This window comes from Otolemur garnettii, unplaced genomic scaffold (assembly GCF_000181295.1).
Source record: "Otolemur garnettii isolate 467f Iridium unplaced genomic scaffold, OtoGar3 scaffold00019, whole genome shotgun sequence".
Taxonomy (NCBI): domain Eukaryota; kingdom Metazoa; phylum Chordata; class Mammalia; order Primates; family Galagidae; genus Otolemur; species Otolemur garnettii.
This window is the reverse complement of record NW_003852414.1, coordinates 4,363,333-4,383,235: the sequence shown is the minus strand read 5'-3', so window position 1 is coordinate 4,383,235 and position 19,903 is coordinate 4,363,333. Positions and strand designations below refer to the sequence as shown.

Below are 19,903 nucleotides of genomic sequence, written 5' to 3'. Positions count from 1 at the left end.
GCCAGAGGTCCTGGCAGAGAGAAAACTGGAGTCGGGAGAGAAACTCTCTCTGTGTCTGTGTCTGTCTGTAGGCTTTTTGTCTAGGGGTCTATATAGTCGCATGGGGCCCTCAGTAGTTACATTTAGCATGTCTGGGACATGTCTGGCCTTCAGTAGTTACATTTAGCGGGGTCTGGGACATCTGTCTGGCTGTGGGTAGTTACATTTTAACATTTAGCGTGTCTGGGACACGTCTGGCCCTCGGTAGTTACATTTTAACATTTAGCGCGTCTGGGACACATCTGGCCCTCTGTAGTTACATTTTTACATTTAGCGGGGCTAGGTAGTTACATTTAGCGTGTCTGGGACACGTCTGGAACAACATGTCTGGGTTGCAAGTGAATGGCTACAATACCTTTTATTCCCAGGCCTAGGAAATGGGGCTCCCCTGCCCACTCTCCAGCCTGCCGGTTCTGCTTCTTGCTGCCACCTCACCAACATTGCCAAGGCGGAGGCAGCCGGTCCCTGTCCCCTAGTTCCAGGAGCTGGCTGGGATACCACTTGTCCTGTATCAGTAAGACAGGATTTATTTATGTATTTATTTATTTTTGCAGTTTGGTAGGGCTGGGTTTGAACCAGCCACCCTCGGTATATGGGTCTGGCGCCCTACTCACTGAGCCACAGGCACTGCCCAAGACAGGATTTATTTACAGAAAAGAATACAGAAGTGCCAGAGCTCCTGGCAGAGAGAAAATGAGTCAGGAGAGAAAAGGGCTCTCTCTTTCTCTCTGTCTGTCTGTAGGCTCTTTGTCTAGGGGTTTATATGGTCACATGGGGTCCTCGGTAGTTACATTTAGCGTGTCTGGGACATCTTGCCTGGGACATATCTGGATCATGTCTGGAACAAGGTGTCTGGGACATGTCTGGCCCTTGGTAATTACATTTAGCGTGCTGGGACATTGCATCCGGGACATGTCTGGGTCATATCTGAGTCGCAAATGAATGGCTACAATCGCTTTCATTCCCAGGCCTAGGAAATGGGGCCACCCTCCAGCCTGCTGGTTCTGCTGCTTGCTGCCACCACACCAACATTGCCGAGGTGGAGGCAGCCGTTCTGCGCCCCCCACCCCCAGCTACACAAGTTGGCTGGGGTGCTACTTGTCCTGTATCAGCGTCACAGCTCACAGCAACCTCAAACTCTTGGGCTCAAGCGATTCTTTTGTCTCAGCCTCCCTATTGGCTGGGACTACCAGCACCGTCCACAAAGCTGAGCTATTTTTGTTTGTTTGTTCAGCAGGCTCAGGCCGGGATCCTACCTGCCAGCCTGGAGCACATGGCTGGTGCCCTAACCACTGAGCAACGGGCACCCAGCCCAGTGAACTTTATTTAAAAGAAGCCAAACAGCTCCGAGCTCATTTCAGCTTCTTGGATCCATTGGTTCTTACAGTTGCCTGGGAGACTCCCAACAGCCAAGATAGTGAAGCGGATGGAGAACAAGTTTGCTTCTGAGGATGTCAGGATCTGCTTCTGGCCCCACTTGTCAGGGCCCGGGACTGGCCAGGTCTCTGGCCCGGCTTAGGTAAGTTCCAGATGCGGACCGCTAAGCTACCTTGCTTAGAAACAGTTTCTCTTAAGTGCTGAGGGCTTACCTACTTTAGCTGGAGAGAGAGAATCTTAGAGTAAAGCAGTCTTCTTAGCATGGGTAGATCTTAGTCTTTAGCAGAGCTTGGTAATCTTCAGCAGAGACGCCGTGCTGGCGTTTTGCAGGCAGGAGAGGAGACAGAGTCAGAGTAAGCAGGACCGTGATAGACTGCGCATGCTCTCAGCTGGCTGCTCCTCCAGCCTAATATAAGGCTGAGCTCGTGCCTCTCACCACCACAGGTGTAGAGACTGCCAATTCACCACTGCTCTCATCTCGCGAGCTCTCATGCTTGTTAGAACTAAATCTCTCTCCATGCCCTTTTCAGCCAGGTGTTCCATTACAGGTATTTCCTATAACTCACTCCTCCTAGCCATAGGCTATACGGGCTGCTACATAAGGAAGCTTTGGAAGCCGCTGGAGACAAACTTGTAATAGTTGACTTCTTAGCCACACAGTGTGGTCCTTGCAAAATGATCAAGCCTTTGTTTCATTCCCTCTCTGAAAAGTATTCCAGCGTGGTGTTCCTTGAAGTAAGAAGTAGGTAGATGACAGTGAGCAGGTTATTTCAGAGTGTGAAGTCGAATGCACGCCAACTTTCCAGTTTTTGAAAAAAGCACAGAAGGTGGGTGGAGTTTCTGGAGCTACTAAGGAAAAGCTTGAAGCCACCGTTAATGAATTGGTCTAATCGTGTTTTCTGAAAACATAATCAGCCATTGGCTATTTAAAAATTGTAGTATTTTATTTACAAAAAAATTAAGAAGTATGGCACCTACATACCCAACTGCCATCTGATTACGATGGTAATAAGTTTTTTTTTTTAGACAGTCTCACTATGTCACCCTTGGTAGAGTGCTATGGTGTCACAACTCACAGCAACCTCAAACTCTTGGGCTTAAGTGATTCTCTTGCCTCAGCCACCCAAGGAGTTGGGACTACAGGCGCCCGCTACCATGCCTGGCTATTTTATTGTTGCCCTTGTCATTGTTGTTTAACTGGCCTGGGCCGGGGACAAACCCTCCAGCCTCGATGTAAGTAGCCCGCGCCGTAACCACTGTGCCTGGTAATAAGATATTAATTCTACCCTAAAAAAAAAATCAATCCAAGAAGATCGAAGAGATTGTCAAAATTTGTACTTGTGTTGAGTTGTTTGGTAACGATGCCCGAAATGATGGGGAAAAACATTGATTCACTTGAGGCTGTTCATGGGAATGAAAAAACCACAACATTTATTAAAGTTTTTTTTATTAGATGGCTTGAGTCTTGTATTGGATAAAACTTTTCTCTGCAAGATTTTTGGCTGAGTTTAAAATCAAATTGTTAGGCGAGGTCCAGTGGCTCAAGCCTATAATCCCAGCACTCTGGGAGGCTGAGGCAGGCGAATTGCTTGAGCTTAGGAGTTTGAGACCAGCCTAAGCAAAAGCAAGACCCGTCTCTACTAAAAATAGAAAAAACTAGCAAGTGTTGTGGCAGGTGCCTGTAGACCCAGCTACTTGGGATCTGAGGCAAGAGAATCCCTGAAGCCCAAGAGTTTGAGGTTACTGTGAGCTATGATGTAGCAATGACACTCTACCCTGGGTGACAGAGGAGACTCTGTCTCAAAAAAAAAAAAAAGAGAGAGAGAGAGAGAGAGAGAGAAAATAACATTTAATCCATCTGTGCACCGCCATTTTCTTTATGGCATTATTCCCCCAAACTTGGACTAATACGGCTCTGATTTTCTTTCCACTCTTGCCAAGGTTAACAAGAAATTTACAAATGTCGATTCATTGCTCTATTTCAAGCTCCACCATTTTGGCAATGACACACAGCAACACACAATAAAGAACGCCGCACAGCAAGACGCTGCCACATGTTGATATGAACACGACTGGGAGACACTAGTATACCAAGGTCATAAACTTTTCCAAGTTATTGTACAGTGTTGCCAACATCAGCCCAGGGTGGCAAGTTTGAGAACTTAATGTCAGACTGTGTATGCTGCCACCATGATTCAGCCAAACTTCCAGCCTCCTGAAAATAAATGTCTATTGCTTAAGCCACCTGGTCTGCGGCGTTTTGTTATGGTAGCCCAAGCTAAGACGTACGAGGGTACCTAGAATAGTCAAGTTCAAAAGGGCAGAAAGTAGAGGCCAGGTGTGGTGACTCACACCTGTAATCCTAGCCCTCTAGAAGGTTGAGGTAGGAGGATCCCTTAGAGGTCAGGAGGTTGACACCAGCCTGAGCAAGAGCAAGACCCCTGTCTCATTAATTAAAAAAAAAAAAAAAAAAAAACAAGACAAGAAGTAGAATAGTGGTTAGGGTTTCAGGTTAAGATGATGAACAATTCTAAAGGCAATAATGTGAATCTACTTCATGCCACTGAGCCAAAAAATGGTTAAAATGGCAAATTTTAGGTTATGTGTAATTTACTACAAGTAAATACAGGGTGGACTTGAAGTTCATATGCAATTTAAAATAGTTTAACATGGTAAATTGCACGGGAACTTTATGGACACCCTGTATATTAAACTTAAAAAGCTGAAAATAAAAGAGATGCCAAGTGCGGTGGCTCACGCCTGTAATTGTAGCACTCTGGGGGGCTGAGGCAGGTGGATTGCCTGACCTCAGGAATTTCAGGCCAGCCTGAACAAGAGCGAGATCCCCTCTTTAAAAATAGCCGGGCATTGTGGCGGCTAATCCCAGCTACTGGGGAGGCTGAGGCAAGAAAATCACTTGAGTCTAGGAGTTTGAGGTTGCTGTGAGCTGTGATGCCCAGGCACTCTAGCCAGCGTGACAGGGTGAAACTCTGTATAAGAAAGAAAGAAAGAAAGAAAGAAAGAAAGGAAGGAAGGAAGGAAGGAAGGAAGGAAGGAAGGAAGGAAGGAAGGAAAGAAAATAGCGTAAGTGACGTTTATGACCTTCCTGAAATCCTGGCTCTGTATCCTCATCCTAGGCCAAGGTGCAGCCCTGTCCTGTCACCTGGGACGGACACACCCAGGATGTCCTTCCAGGGCTGTGTAGAGCATACAGTTCAGCAGATAACAAACTGGAGTACATTTTCAGTTCAGTATGAATGAGCTCTAGAGCTCTGCCATCACTGAATTTAAAAGTCTTTTCCCCCAAGTGGAAAAGGGGGAAAAAAAAAAAAATACCACTGAGTGAAAAAAATTGTTTGCAGCTGGAGCCTGAATTAGCAGTTTTGTCTCCCAAGACCGGAAAACACCTGGTCCCAGCAGCCTGTCCATTGAATTCTATCTGGCTTTCAGAAATAGACGAATTCTTAGCTGACTGGCAAGATTTAGTTATGTGTAGTTGTCTTCCACAACTCTATCTAAACTTGAGCAGTCATAGAATATTTTATTTATTTTTTTTAGCAGGGAGAGGGGTATACAAAATTACTTTTATATCTTTCCTAGATTAAGTTGTAGTTTTGATAAATCAGGATGCCTAGACCAGAGCAAAGTGTGTGTTGTTCCAGAACTGGAATCAGGATAAACGTCTGCAAAGGACTCTGTAGTCTACAGAGTCCCGCCACATTGAGGGGTTAGCATAGTCTGGGAGCTTCTTAGAAAGGCAGAATCTTCAGCTCTGCCCCAGAGTTTCTGAATCAAAAGCTACATTTTATCAAAATCCCTAGGAACGTTCTCTAAAGTTTGAGAAGCTCTGCTGTAGAGTGCTGTTACTCAGAAGGTGACCTTTCGACTTTCCTCGGCTGAATTGCATGTTTGTTAAAAATGCATATTTCTGGGTCCTTCTCAACACCTGTGAAAATCACCCCATGTGACTTTTAGGCAAATGACCTTGACAACCACTGCCGTAGTGCCTGTTAAAAAAGCTGCTCTGGGTGAAAGTGGGGTGGCTCATGCCTGTAATCCTAGCCTCTTGGAGGGAGGCGGAGGCAGGTGGATCGCCTGAGCACAGGAGTTCGAGACCAGCCTGAGCAAAACTGAGACACTTTCCCCCCACCCCCATCTCTACTAAAAATAGAAAAACTGGCAGGGCAATGGGGCAGATGCCTTTAGTCCCAGCTAGTGGTAAGCCCCGTGAAAGGTCTGAGCTTCATGTCAGTTTAGTTTATGCTTCAGAATTTTTTTTTATTCAGTTTATTATTTAAACTCTCATTCTGTCACCCAGGTTAGAGTGCCATGGCACAATCATAGCTCACTGCAACCTCAAACTCCTGGGCTCAATTGGTTCTCCTGCTTCAGCATCCTGAGTAGCTGGAACTAGAGGCTACTACCTAGAAGCTATCCACCATCATGCTTAGATAATTAAAAAAATTTTTTGTAGCAATAGGGTCTTATTGTGTTGCCCCGGCTAGTCTCGAACTTCTGTCTTTAAACAATCTCAGCCTCCCAAAGTGCTGGGATCACAGGTTTGAGCCACCTCACCTGGCCAGAATCTGCATTTCTAACAAGTTCTCAGGTACTTACCAAACGGGAGACATCATATTTTTATTTGTATATTTTAATTTTGAAATATCTTTGCACTTGCAAAAAATTTGAAAAAAAAATAGTGGAAATAATTCCCAGGGAGCCTTTGCCTGGCTTCCCTGAATATTAGCATCTTTTATATTTTCACAGGTTAATGATCAAAACAAGGAAATTGGCGTTGAGAGTATACTATTGGGGTGGTGCCTGTGGCTCAGTGAGTAGGGTGCCAGCCCCATATACTGGAGGTGGCAGGTTCAAACCCAGCCCCAGCCAAAAACTGAAAATTAATAAATAAAATAAATTAAAAAAAAAAAGAAAGTATACTATCAACTGATCTTCAAACAGTTTGCAAATTCCATTGATTCTCCCACCACTCTTCCTTTTCTGGATCAGGATCACACATATTTAATAGTCCTGTCTTCTGGTCTCCTTTGACCTGGGACAGATTACAGGAGAGACTTTCAATGAGAGACAGCTATTAACAACAACTTGAACTTCTTACCCTTCTTTAAATTCAGGTGTTTCTCAAATGGTGTTGATAAGACTCACCTGGGGAGCTTGATGAGGGACAGGGATTCTAAAGGGTTTGGGTGGTGGTAGGGAATACATACTTCTAACAGGTTCTGATGTAGGTGGTGATTCTCTTGCCTCAGCCTCCCGAGTAGCTGGGACTAGAGGCACCCACCACAATGCCTGGCTATAAAAACACTTTTTTAAAAGCAAGACATCCAGGTCAGGTGTGGTGGCTCACACCTGTAATCCCAGCAGTCTGGGAGGCTGAGGTGGGAGGATTGCTTGAGTTTAGGAGTTCCAGAGTTCCAGACCAGCCTGAGCAAGAGTGAGACCCACCTCTACTGAAAATAGAGAGATCAGCTAGGCACAGGGGCAGACACCTGTACTCCCAGCTACTCGGAGGCTGAGGCAGGAGGATGACTTGAGCCCAGGAGTTTGAGGTTGCTATAAACTAAGCTGATTTGTGGCACTCTAGCTTGGGGCAACAGAGTGAGACTTTGTCTCAAAAGTGAAAGCATTACATCCACGTGGTGACATTTCTAGAGATAGTCTGTGTGTAAACTTGCTTCCCAATCTTCGTCTTTCATAACACAAGTGGAAGCACACCAACACCAACACGCCTATCGGGCACTTTGCCTTGTCACCTGGCTGAACCTCGCATTGCCCGTTTCTGCTCTATGCAGTCTTTCCCAAAGTCTGCCACTAGGGGGCACCCGCGACTTCCCCCAATCGCTAATAGCGGAAAGTTGCCAAATTAGCAGAAATTAGCGTATGTTTGGAGAGTCATAGAATGGCTTATCCGTTTACCACGGATGGCCTCAGAGATCTAGACTTTTTCTCTTCTGATCGCATTGGGATAAATTCTAAAACCACCGTCTTGAGGCCTTCTGTCCCTAATAATGAACGAGGTCTGCTTGCATGGAGATGGGGAGTTCAGACTGGACCAGGCCTGGGGACAGCTCTCTGTCAGAGCTGTACTGGGCAGATGGGACAGTAGTGATTAAAGCAGTAGCGGTGGAGAGGTTCAAACACAGAACTGCGGGCTTGATACACTTTGTCCACCAGAGCTTTGTGATCCTTTTTATAACTCTTTCCCCAAGCCTCTTCCTCCAAATTTAGAAACCAGTGAACAGGAATAACATTCTTTATGTGGTTAGAGCCATAATGCTCTAGAGCATCAGAGGTGCTTAGAAAAGTAGGGTCCTTCTGTACTGGTGATTAGTTTCTTGTTTGGTGGCAGAGAGGGCTGAAGTCTAATTCAGTGGGTGTGCTGATAAATGTTTAACAACTCACTCTCCAAATAAGCAAATTATCTATTTTTGGTGCTGATTTCTGTAGGGGTCAATACTCCTACCATGGCTGGTTTTGCGCTGCCAACATGGTATTGCTGAATGTGGACGAGAGATGTGTGGAAGCCCACCTATATAGAATATGTCTACCATACAAATACAATGAATGAAACCCCAAGACCATGGATTATAGTACACATAGTAAAATAACAAGGAAATGATGAGTTCTGAGTGCTTATTATCTTTGGGTATTAAACACTTGTTTAGGAGGCGCCTATAGCTCAGTGGGTAGGGTGCCAGCTAGGTACATCAAGGCTGGAGGGTTGGAACTCTGCCCAGGCCAGCTAAAACAACAACGACAACTGCAACAACAACAACAACAAATAGCCGGCACAGCTACTTGGGAGGCTAAGGCAAGAGAATTGCTTAAGCCCAAGAGTTGGAGGTTGCTGTGAGCTGTGATGCTACGGCACTCTACCCAGGGTCACAGCTTGAGACTCTGTCTTAAAATAAATAAATAAAAATAAAAAATAAAAATAAAATCTTGTTTAATTATGGTAAAAATATATGACATAAAATTTAATATTTGCCATATTTAAGTGTATTATGGTTCAAGTAGAAGTGTATTCATAGGCCAGGCATGGTAATCCCAGCACTCTTAGGAGGCCAAGGCAAGTGGATGGCCTGAGCTCAGGAGTTTGAGACCAGCCTGAGTAAGAGCAAAACCCCATCTTTAAAAAAAAATAGCCAGTGTTGTGGCGGGTGCCTGTAGTCCTAGATCCTTGGGAGGCTGAGGCAAGAGGATCTCTGGAGCCTAGGAGTTTGAGTTTGCTGAGATATGATCCCATGGCACTCAACCCAGGTAGTCAGAGTGAGACTGTCTCAAAAAAAAAAAAAAAAAAGTGTATTCACACTGGTGTGCAGCCAATATCTTGAACTCTTTTCATCTTGTGAAACTGAATCTCTATAGCTGTGAAACAATCTCCTTTAATCCCTGGAGACTACCTTTCTACTATGAGTTTGACTATTTATCTGTTTATTTATAGATAGAATTTCACTCTATTGCCCCGGGTTAGAATGACCCAGCTTCATATCCAATAGTCAAATTCCTGAGCTTAAGTGATCCTCCTGCCTCAGCCTCTCATATAGCTGGAACTACAGAGGGCTACAACCACACCCAGCTAAATTTTCTATTTTTAGTAAAGACGGTTTCTCATTCTTGCTCAGCAATCCACCCACCTCTGCCTCCCAGAGTGCTAGGATAGGATTATAGGCGTAAGCCATGGTGCCTGGCAAAATGTCTTACAGAGTCTCTCTCTGTTGCCTTGGGTAGAATGCCATGGTGTCATAGCTAACAGCTGGCATCCATTGTGACACTGGGTTAGTTTTTTTATTTTTAGTAGAGGTGGATCTCACTCTTGCTCAGGCTGGTCTCAAACTCCTGAGCTCAGGGGATCCACTGGCCTCGGCCTCCTAGAGTGCTGGTGTTACAGGGTGAGCCACCCTGCCCTGCCTAAGTTAGACTACTTTAGATATTGTACGTTGTCCTTTTTGAAAATTATTTTTTATTAAATCATAACTTGGTACATTGATGCATTTATGGGGTTCAGAGTATAACGTAAAAAGCTTACATTGAACTAAGACATGCATCACAATTATACTCATTTCTTAATAGTTTTGAAATGTACCACTGCATCATGCACGTTAAGTGGACATCATCCTTTTTGGTGACTGTTTTATTTCACTTAGCATAATGTCCTCAAAGTTCATCCACGTTGTAGCATGTGACACAACTTCCTTCTTGTTCTGGTTGAATAATTAATATTCCATTTTATGTGTGCACCATATTTTGTTGATGGATATTTGGTATGCTTCTGCCTCTAGGCTATTGTAATAATGCTCCTATGAACACAGGTGTACAAATATCTCTTTAAGGGGTGATGCCTGTGGCTCAAAGGAGTAGTGTGCTGGCCCCATATACTGGAGGTGGCAAGTTCAAACTCAGCCCCTGCCAAAAACAGCAAAAAAAACAAACAAACAAACAAACAAAAAAAACCTCTTTAATACTCTGCTTTCAGGCCAGAAAATTTCTTTAATACTCTGAGGTGGCTCACGCCTGTAATCCCAGCACTTGGGAGGCTGAGATGGGTGGATTGCCTGAACTCAGGTGTTCTAGACCAGCCTGAGCAAGAGCCAGACCCCGTCTCTAAAAATAGCTGGGTGTTGTGGTGGTTGCCTGTAGTCCCAGCTGAGGCAAGAGAATCAATTTGAGCCCAAGAGTTTGAGGTTGCTGTGAGCTATGATGCAAAAAACCAAAAACCAAAAACCAAAAAACAAACAAAAACCCCTCTGCTTCCAGTTCTATTATATACCTAGAAGTGGAACCCCTGGGTCATATGGTAATTCTATTTTGACATTTTTCGTGGCCGGGGTCTGTAGTCCCAGCTACTAGGGAGGGAGGCAGCATTTTTACATTTTTGAGTAAACAGTGCTATTTTCTATAAACTGCACCATTTTACATTCCCAGTTAACAGTGCTCAAGTGTTGCAATTTTTTTAAAAATTTTGCTTTTATTTTATTTTATTTTTTATGGAGACAAGAGTCTCACTTTGTGTCCTTCAGTAGAGTACTGTGGAATCATAGCTCACAGCAACCTTCGCCAACACCTGGGGCCCTGGGTTTAAGTGATTCTATAGCCTCACCCTCCCAAGTAGCTGGAATCACAGGTGCCTCCAGAATGCCGGCAATTTTTGGTAGGGACGGGGTCTCACTCTGGCTCTCACTCTGGCTCATGGTGGTCTCGAACCTCTGAGCACGGGTGATCCACCCACCTCAGCCTCCCACAGTGCTGGGACAACAGGCATGAGCCACCATGCCCAGCCAAGTGTTGCAATTTTTCCATATCCTCACCAACACTTGTTATTTTCTGTTTTGGGTTTTTTTGTTTGTTTGTTTTGTTTTTATAGTGCCTGTCCTAATGGGCATGAGATATCTCGTTGTGGTTTTAATTTGTGAATCTCCAATGATTAGTGATGTTGAACACCTTTTCATAAATTTTTGCCACATATTCTTTGAGGAAATGTCTATTCAGGCACTTTGCCCATTTTTTTAGTTAGGTTATTTGGTATTGTTGAATTTTTTTTTTTTTTAGAGACAGTCTCACTTTGTCACCCTCAGTAGAGTACTGTGACATCAAAGCTCACGACAACCTCCAGCTGTTGGGCTCAGGTGATTCTCTTGCCTCAGCCTCCTAAGTAGCTGGGATTACAGGTGCCTGCCACAACGCCTGGCTATTTTTTTGTTGTTGTTGTAGTTAGCTGTCCTTTTTTTTCTTTTTCTAGCTGTGTTTCTCTCTTATTGGGTACAAATTTGGCCCTCTCTTTAAGGGTTAACAATTTGTTATAATGGCTCAAAGAACTCAGTAAGTCACTTTATTATTAAGGGCACAGCTCAGAAACAACCAAATGGGGGGATGCATAGGGCAAGCTATAAGGATGGGTGGGGCTTGGAGCTGAGCCTCCATGCCCTCTGTGGGTGTGCTCCCCTCCAGCACCTTGCTGTGTTCACCAGTCTAGAAGGTCTCTGAGCCCTGTTATTTAGGGTTTTTGAATAGAGGTCCTGTTAAGTAAGCATGGTTAAATTGGCCATTGGTGATTGAACCCAAACTCTAGCCCCTTTCCTCATATTTGGGTGCCAGGCTGAAAGTTTCAGTCCTCTAATCACATGGTTGGTTCCTCTGGCAACCAGCCACCATCCTGAAGCTATTTAGTGGGCTACAAAGGGTCATCTAATTAGCATAAACTCAGGTTTGAAAGGGGCTTGTTATAAATAAGATGTATCTCTTACCCCTATCACTGGGGAAATCCTAAGAGTTTTAGAAGCTCTGTTCCAGGAACTAGGAACAAAGAAAACTATCTTATCACACCTTTATTAGATTGAAGTACTTTCCTTCTATTCCTAGTTTGTTACTGGGAAAGGTGTTGGATTTTTATCAAATTCTGCATCAACTGAGATGATCGTATGGTTTTGTTATTCTGTTAATGAGGCCTATTAAATTGATTTTTGAGTGAACCATCCTTGCATTACAGCAATAAATCTCACTTGGTTATCTTGTGTAATCCTCTGAATATACTCCTGAATTCTGCTTGCTAGTAATTTGTTGAGGACATTCACCAGGAATATCTGGTCTGTAGTTTTGTTTTTTGTATTGTCTTTTTTTTTTTTTTTTTTTTGCAGTTTTTGGCCAGGGCTGGGTTTGAACCCGCTACCTCCGGCATATGGGGCTGGCGCCCTACTCCTTTGAGTCACAGGCACCGCCCTGTATTGTCTTTTTTTAATATAGAATTTCTTTAACTCTTAAGTTTATATAATTTTTTTTTTTTTTTTGAGACGGAGCCTCAAGCTATCCCCCTGGGTAGAGTGCCATGGCATCACGCTCACAGCAACCTCCAACTCCTGGGCTCAAGTGAGTCTCCTGCCTCAGCCTGCCAAGTAGCTGGGACTACAGGTGCCCGCCACAACGCTCAGCCATTTTTTGGTTGCAGCTGTCATTGTTGTTTGGCAGGCCCGGGCTGGGGATTCGAACCCGCCACTTTAGGTGTATGTGGCTGGCGCCTTAGCCGCTTGAGCCACAGGCACCGAGCCAAGTTTATATAATTTTAAAAAATGGTTTAAAAACCAGTTCATAAAATCCCTTAAAATTTAACAGTTGATTCTCATGAGCCAATCTGAGCTGACTCCAGCTTATCATGGGACATACTTTGTATGTCTCCTATTCTTTTGCAATTGGGGCCAAGGGAATTGAGAGTTAATTTCTCACAGTTATAGGAAGAACAGAGCATGAAGGATATTACATCTGCTTGTAACTTATTTGGCTAAGAAAAACCCAAAACAAATATTAAGCTGTAAATTATCTCCCCAGTCCCTATCTGAATGCATTAACAGCATAAAATTCAGTCCTTTTTAGAGGATGGGACTGTGCCCGTCTTTAAACATTGGCCTGAGTATTATAGCTCACTAATTTCTTGTAACTTAAATCTCATCATTATCATCACATGTATCATTTAATTCTCCCAACAATGAACAATGTAGGTACTATGTTTTCTCCATTCAAAGTCACTGAGTCACTGGTACAGCTGGGATTGGAACCACAGCTGCCTGGACCTCTGCTATCATCTGATCACACATCTACATATCTTCAGTAGTGACTGAGATGGTTAATATTTGTTCAACCAACATCCTATTTGTCTATTTATTATTCTATTGTTATTGTTTTCAAATTTTAAAAAGAATGGCAAAACCCTTTTCTTGTTAAGAATTCTTGAGGCTGCGTGTGGTGGCTCACACCTGTAATCCCAGCACTTGGGAGGCCAAGGCATGTGGATTGTTTGAGCTCACAAGTTCGAGACCAGCTTGCGTTAGAGTTAAATGAGGTGCCTGTAGCTCAGTGGTTAGGGCACTGTCCACATGCTCTGGGGCTGGTGGATTTGATCCCGGCCCGGGGCTGCTAAGCGAACAAAAAAAATAGCCTGGCATTGTGGCAGGCATCTGTAGTCCCAGCTACTAGTGAGGCTACAGCAAGAGAATTGCTTGAGCCCAAGATATTGAGGTAGTTGTGAGCCATGACACCACAGCACTTTACTATGGGTGACAAAGTGAGACTCTGTCTAAAAGAACAAAGAAACTAAAAAATAGGTGGGTATTGTGGCTGGTGACTGTAGTCCCAGCTACTTGGGAGGCTGAGGCAAGAGAACCCCTTAAGCCACTGGTTCTCAACCTTCTTAATGCCGCATCCCTTTAATACAGTTCCTGTGGGTTGCGACCCACTGGTTGAGAACCGCTGGCTTAAGCCTTGGAATTTGAGGATGCCATGGGGAAAAAAAAAATTCTTATATGGAAAACCAATATACAAAAAAGATAAAAGCAGATCTGCTGGCTCGGCGCCTGTGGCTTAAGTGGCTAAGGCGCCAGCCACATACACCTGAGCTGGCAGGTTCGAATCCAGCCTGGGCCCGCCAAACAATGACAGCTGCAACCAAAAAATAGCCTGGGCGTTGTTACAGGTGCCTTTAATCCCAGCTACTCGGGAGGCGAAGGCAAGAGAATTGCTAAAGACCAGGGGTTGGAGGTTGCTTTGATGCTATGGCACTCTACCCAGGGTGACAGCTTGAGGCTCTGTCTCAAAAAAAGCAGACCTGCTCTACTGCTCTGCCACACCTTAGTGAGGAGTGTGAGGCCCTGTGTACCAGCCTGTAACATATTATACATTGTTTTAACATTCATGAAAAACATTGCTAACTCTGGAGTTCCGAAAATATTTTACACAGATCTTTTGGAAAAATTAAATTTATATCTAGGGTAAAAAGTCACATAGTTTGGGAGGTTTCTTGGGTTTCTACTCCTGAAGTGAATAAAAGAGTAACAATGCCAGGGTAATAGAATTAACATTGCTGATTTCTTTAGGGACGTATTAGTTCTAATTCCTATTAGGGTATGTTTGACAAACTTAATTGTTCCCCAATCTACTTATAATTGACATAGTAGGTAGACTTTGCAGTCGTAGGCCTATCTGCTTGCTAATTTCAGAAATTTTAATCCTAATCCTAAATATTCTTGAATATATTTAAGCCAGCAGTTTACTTTTTTTTTTTTTTTTGGAGTTTTTGACCAGGGCTGGGTTTGAACCCGCCACCTCCGGCATATGGGGCCAGTGCCCTACTCCTTTGAGCCACAGGCACCGTCCTACAGTTTAAATTCTTAGTTACGATTATCAGCCACAAGAAGTGGACAGCTTTGTATATTTTCCCTTAAAAGAATGTAAAGCAGTAAACGAAAGTAGCTATTCGAATTGGAAGTCTATCCTTTTGAGACAAGAAATTCTCTTGGAAGGTTAGGGTAACTTTAAAATACCCCGTCACTGACAGGTTCATTGCCAAGATTTACTCCCACTCTCATGGTGATCTCACCCAGATTCTGGACTAGGAAGATGACCTGCAAGTTTTCACCTCCTGCTCAAACCTTTCCTTCAAACCCGACTTTTATAGGCAGCTGCTACCTGCCATCTTTATTTGGATGTCTAACGTATTACATCTCAAACAATCCCAAATTGAACTGCTGATCTTAAGTCCACTCCTTCCACGGTGCTTTCCAACTGTGGTCAGTTGCCCAGGCCAAAACGGCCCAAACCTCGGCGTCATCCTTACTCTTCCCTCTCCCACATCCTTACATCTATTCCATAAGCACACTTTAATGGGTAATACACAATCTAGCGCTTCTCACTCCCATCCTTGTCTCTATTAGCGTCTCTCACTGGTCTGACTGCTATAGCCGTCTAACCAGGATCCCCCTGCAGACTGCTCTCTGTACCCAAGCCAGAGCAGCCTCTTCTGATCTCGCCGCTCCTCTTCTCTGCTCCAAGTTCCTTTCTCAAGCAGAGGGAGAAGTCAAAGTCCTAAAAATCATCTCCCAGGCCCTCAGCAGGCTGGCTCCTCAGCACTGATGACCCCACCTTGCTACCCCACTGTTCTTTGGCACAGTAGAGTCTCTGTATTCCCCCGCGTCACCAAAATGCTTTTCCTTAATGTCAAGTCCGAGCCTGTTCCTGACCCCCGATTTGAAACTGCAGCCTCCAGCCCACAACGGCAATGTTTCCCCCCTTCCTTGCTCTACTTTTCTTCCTAGTTATATTTTAAAATAGTTTTTCTCCCCTAATCAGATTATAAACTCCAGGAAGATAGTGATTTTTCTTTACTGTTGTAGGCCCTAAGAGTCCTAGGCCTATAATTATTTGACAAATAATTGTTGGAAAAAAATGAACAGTCATCACTCCCCACTTCCACTCTCCCCCACCCCCAGACTGAATGAGGGTAATCAAAGTCACACAGAAGTTCTTGGGTTGAAAATGAAAGCAAAAGACCACTGCACATTAGTTTGTCAACATGTAATGCCCTGGGTTTATTTTGTGAGAATTCTATCACAATTTTTCCAGGTGGGATTAAAAACCTTAAGGATAATGTATGCCATTGGAGTGGGCATTCAGACTTCGGTACTGACAAAGCACTAGTAGTAGTCTGTTAAGTACCATTCTCTTCACAGAAGAGAGGTCAAATATTTCCAAAGGAAGGCACCCGATATTTGTGGTTCTGGCCTTGCAGCCTTCTGGAGAATCTTAAAAGGAAAAAAGCTGGCTGGCTGTTTTTAGAAACTGGAATGATGATACACGTACAGCAATTACTGCATTCTTCTCCCTTATATCCTTTTTGTAAGAACAAGTAAAGAATGAAGTCTTCTAAACAATTCGACAATAAAAAAGTACAATTTTTTTTTTTTTTTTGTGCTAAAAAAGGGCAAGACAACATAAACTCCAGTTGTAAGGACTCCATTTGCATACTTGATTTAACACTTTTTGGTGTGGCAGGAAATGGGACTACTGGGCTGTCTGTAGAGCAGCAACATAACATTAGTGCTTTAAGTACCAGAAACTGCCCACAGCTGTGCAGGCAAGTTGGGGATGGGAAGATTCAAGAGACTTCATTTTTAGCTTGTTACTTGTCCTAATGATAGTAGACCAGGAAGATCCCCATTTAACAGTACATTCCCCATTTTTAAAAAAACTGATGCCTTTTTTTTTTTTTTTTGTAAAATTCTGTATGTATGTCACCATTTTTTTTTTTCACATGATACACAGAAAACTCAAGGACCCAGAGGGGAACCAAGTTATGTTATACCATTTACAAAATACCAAGGAGTCCACAGCTACCTAACACATTTACTACAGCACAGGAACCAATGAAGGTACAGTGTACAAAAAACTGTAAACACGGCACAATAAATAGATAAAACAGCAGGTTCCGCACCATGCACATGATGTGATGACACTTCATCTCTATACAATCTCACATCTCACACTCTTTGTTGCAATTTATTTCCCTCCCACCCTCCCACCCCCAAGTGCAAAGCATCACAAATGAACATTTCTGTATTCAAGTAACATATATACAAGGGTATTACAAATATGCAGTACTGTACAGATAATTGCTGTATTCTTAATTTACAGATGTTGATTTTTTTCCTATTAACAGTAAGAAAAGAAAAATTGAAGCATGAGAGATGAGCATTGCTGTCACGTCCCCACAGCTGCCACAGAAACGCGTGTGCTGCATTCCGTCATCCCTTGCATTCAAAATGCTACTGATGCATAGCACCTAATCAAGTCCCCAGGCTGCAGCCCCACTCCCGAGGGAGCTACGTCACCTCCATCGCTACTGTATTGTCTGCTATGTTGTTCAGTGCTGGCTTTTCGGATTCGTGATTTTCCCTGTGGAAATAAAGTTCACTCCATTACTTATCTCCAACATAAAAATTTAGCAAAGACTTCCTAATACAAACTCACAATTTTTAATAACAGAAAGAAATGTGAGTCTTTGAGGATAAGATAATTAAGTAGAGAAATATAAATCTTCATATGCACTTTTATGTATCAGGAATATATACTCAGAAATCAGGCTACTGTTGACTGTAATTTCTCTGGTCAACTATCTTACCAACTATAGCATCAAAGCAACCTACATGTTAAAAACATGTAAAGAATCTCCACGTTTTGGCTCGATGCCTGTGGCTCAAGTGGCTAAGGCGCCAGCCACATATACCTAAGGTGGTAGGTTCGAATCCAGCCTGGGCCCACCAAACAACGATGGCTGCAACTGAAAAAATAGCCAGGCGTTGTGGCAGGCGCCTGTGGTCCCAGCAACTTGGGAGGCAGAGGCAGGAGACTCGCTTAAGCCCAGGAGTTGGAGGTTGCTATGAGCTGTGATGCCACAGCACTCTACCCAGGGGGACAGCTTGAGGCTCTGTCTCAAAAAAAAAAAAAAAAAAAAAAAGAATCCCCACGTTTTAATAACTATAGTTTTCAATTTCCTCTCCCATTAAACCTTTTAAAAGAATTTTTAAAAAGGAACAACTATGACTGATGTTCACGTCAGGACTTTAAGTCAGGGTTCTAAATATACGGAGTTGAGCAGCTTAGCCACAAAGCTAGTAATTAAACACTAAAGTTTTAGTTACTCCATCATGATTGCTGAGTGTCCTTAGAGAAGTATGTTAACTTGAGATCTCAGTTTCTTCATTTAAAAAAAAAACAAGTGACAAAGATGTTGCAAATGCTGCCAGTTATATAATAATACTTTTTTTTTTTTGGAGACTCAAGCTGTCGCCTGGGTAGAGTGCCATGGTACCACAGCTCATAGCAACCTCCAACTCTTGGGCTCAAGCGATTCTCCTGCTTCAGCCTCCCAAGTAGCTGGGACTACAAGGGTCCCACAACGCCTGGCTATTTTTGTTGTTGTTGTTATTGCAGTTGTCTCTGTTTTAGCTGGCCAGGGCTGGGATTGAACCTGCCAGCCGCAGTGTATGTGGCCGGAGCCCTATCCACTGAGCTATGGGTGCTGCCCACAGTTACATAATTCTACAGCAGTAAAATCATATTACATATGCCAGAACTACAGCTGAAAGATTAGCTATGACTAGACCCAGAATACTAACAAGAATGGATTGGTCTCCATACTCAGACAGTGACCATGACTTAAGTTCAGAAGTAGATAGAAATGCTACTTTGGAAACCAGCGGCTACAATCTGCTGCTGCAAACTCAGCCCTTTCTCTGGGCTACTCCTGGCAGAGGAAGTCTATCAGTCTGGCATTGAAGGTCCTCCATCTGGCCATCTCCTGCCATTCCCGTCCCAATTACTAACCTTTCTAAACTTACTGAAAAACCAGTTTACCCGTTAACCTCTAAACCCTTCTATTGTTCTTTCACTTAGCACATTCCACCTGCCCGAAATGCTTTTTCTTTCTCCTCTTTGTCTAAGGAAATACTATGCTGGATTGAATCCGATCTTACTGTTAGAATATTCCCAGAATCCCCTTAATGCAAACAAAAAGACGCCTCCTTACACTGAAATTACAACCATCAACTAGCCAATTAATGTGACAAGCACATGATGTTCTCTGATACCTCCAAAACAATTTCACCTATTATTTATAGTTAACATTAATTTTTCACACTTTTAATGCTTGTCTTCTAACCTGAAAACACTTTTGTTTTCCCCACAGTACCTTGTGAGCAGCAGGATTTTAATTACTATGAATATTTAAAACATAATAGAGCCTGAGCAAAATTGACAACCATCTACTAAAACCCAAGAAGGCAACTTAGCACAGAAAATAGTGGTTTGATTATAAAAGTTGACCTGGTGTGAATTCTTTCCGTCTTTACACTATTAAGAATAGCTTAGTATACACTAGTGATTGGGGGAGCAGAATGGGGGTTGTCCAATCAATTCTGTTTACATGAGACACTATAGGAAAAAAATCATGAAGAAAACAAAAATGGTGGTGTGTGTACACCAAAAAAAGCTACAAAAATGATGGTGATTTTTATATCATTTTTTCTTAACCTGGATGGAGCTGAAACACATTCTTAGTAAAGTATCACAAGAATGGAAAAGCAAATATCTAATAGATTCAATATATGAAGCCAGCAGACGATCTAATTCACATCCACATAGCAGAAAAACTCATTTCAATTTAAGTTGGGGGGAGAGGGGAGGAGGTGTTCCCACTACATAGTGTCCCCACTTAATGGGCACAATGTAGGGGAATACGGCACATCTTTGGGGTGCAGGACACAACTAACTACAAGAGGGACTCTATCTAACAAATTTAAATATTGTGACCTGGTTGTTTGTACCCTCACATTAACCTGGAAAAAAAAATCTATTGTTCAGGGAGAGAGTCAGGTTACACATAATTGCACCATTACCTATTCTGGCGGTCCATTAGTGTTTAACTCTTAGACACATATACTTTATTTGATCTTTTAAAGTTACTGTTCATGGCTTGGTGCCTGTAGCTCAGCAGCTAAGGGCACCAGCCACATACACCAGAGCTGGCAGGTTCAAATCTGGCCCAGGCCTGCCAAACAACAGTGACAACTGCAACCAAAAAATGGCCAGCCGTTGTGGTGGGTGCTGTAGTCCCAGCTACTTGGGCGGCTGAGGCAAGAGAATCACT

General features: G+C 43.3%; 1 protein-coding gene and 1 pseudogene across 2 annotated transcripts in view; one reads left to right on the top strand and one right to left on the bottom strand.

Moving 5' to 3' along the window:
• The window catches only part of LOC100951126, a 14,364-nt pseudogene extending 11,985 nt beyond the window's left edge, over positions 1–2,379 (top strand).
• Positions 2,380–15,724: 13,345 nt separating this feature from the next.
• The window catches only part of EPC1 (enhancer of polycomb homolog 1), a 111,118-nt gene continuing 106,939 nt past the window's right edge, over positions 15,725–19,903 (bottom strand). The window contains exon 14 of one of the 2 annotated variants that reach the window (XM_003786720.3): positions 15,725–17,151. In XM_003786720.3, the coding sequence (XP_003786768.1) occupies positions 17,079–17,151 (73 nt within the window). In that variant the 3' untranslated portion in view covers positions 15,725–17,078. The remainder of the gene's footprint in view (positions 17,152–19,903) is intronic. The other variant, XM_023511341.1, reaches the window with a different exon arrangement.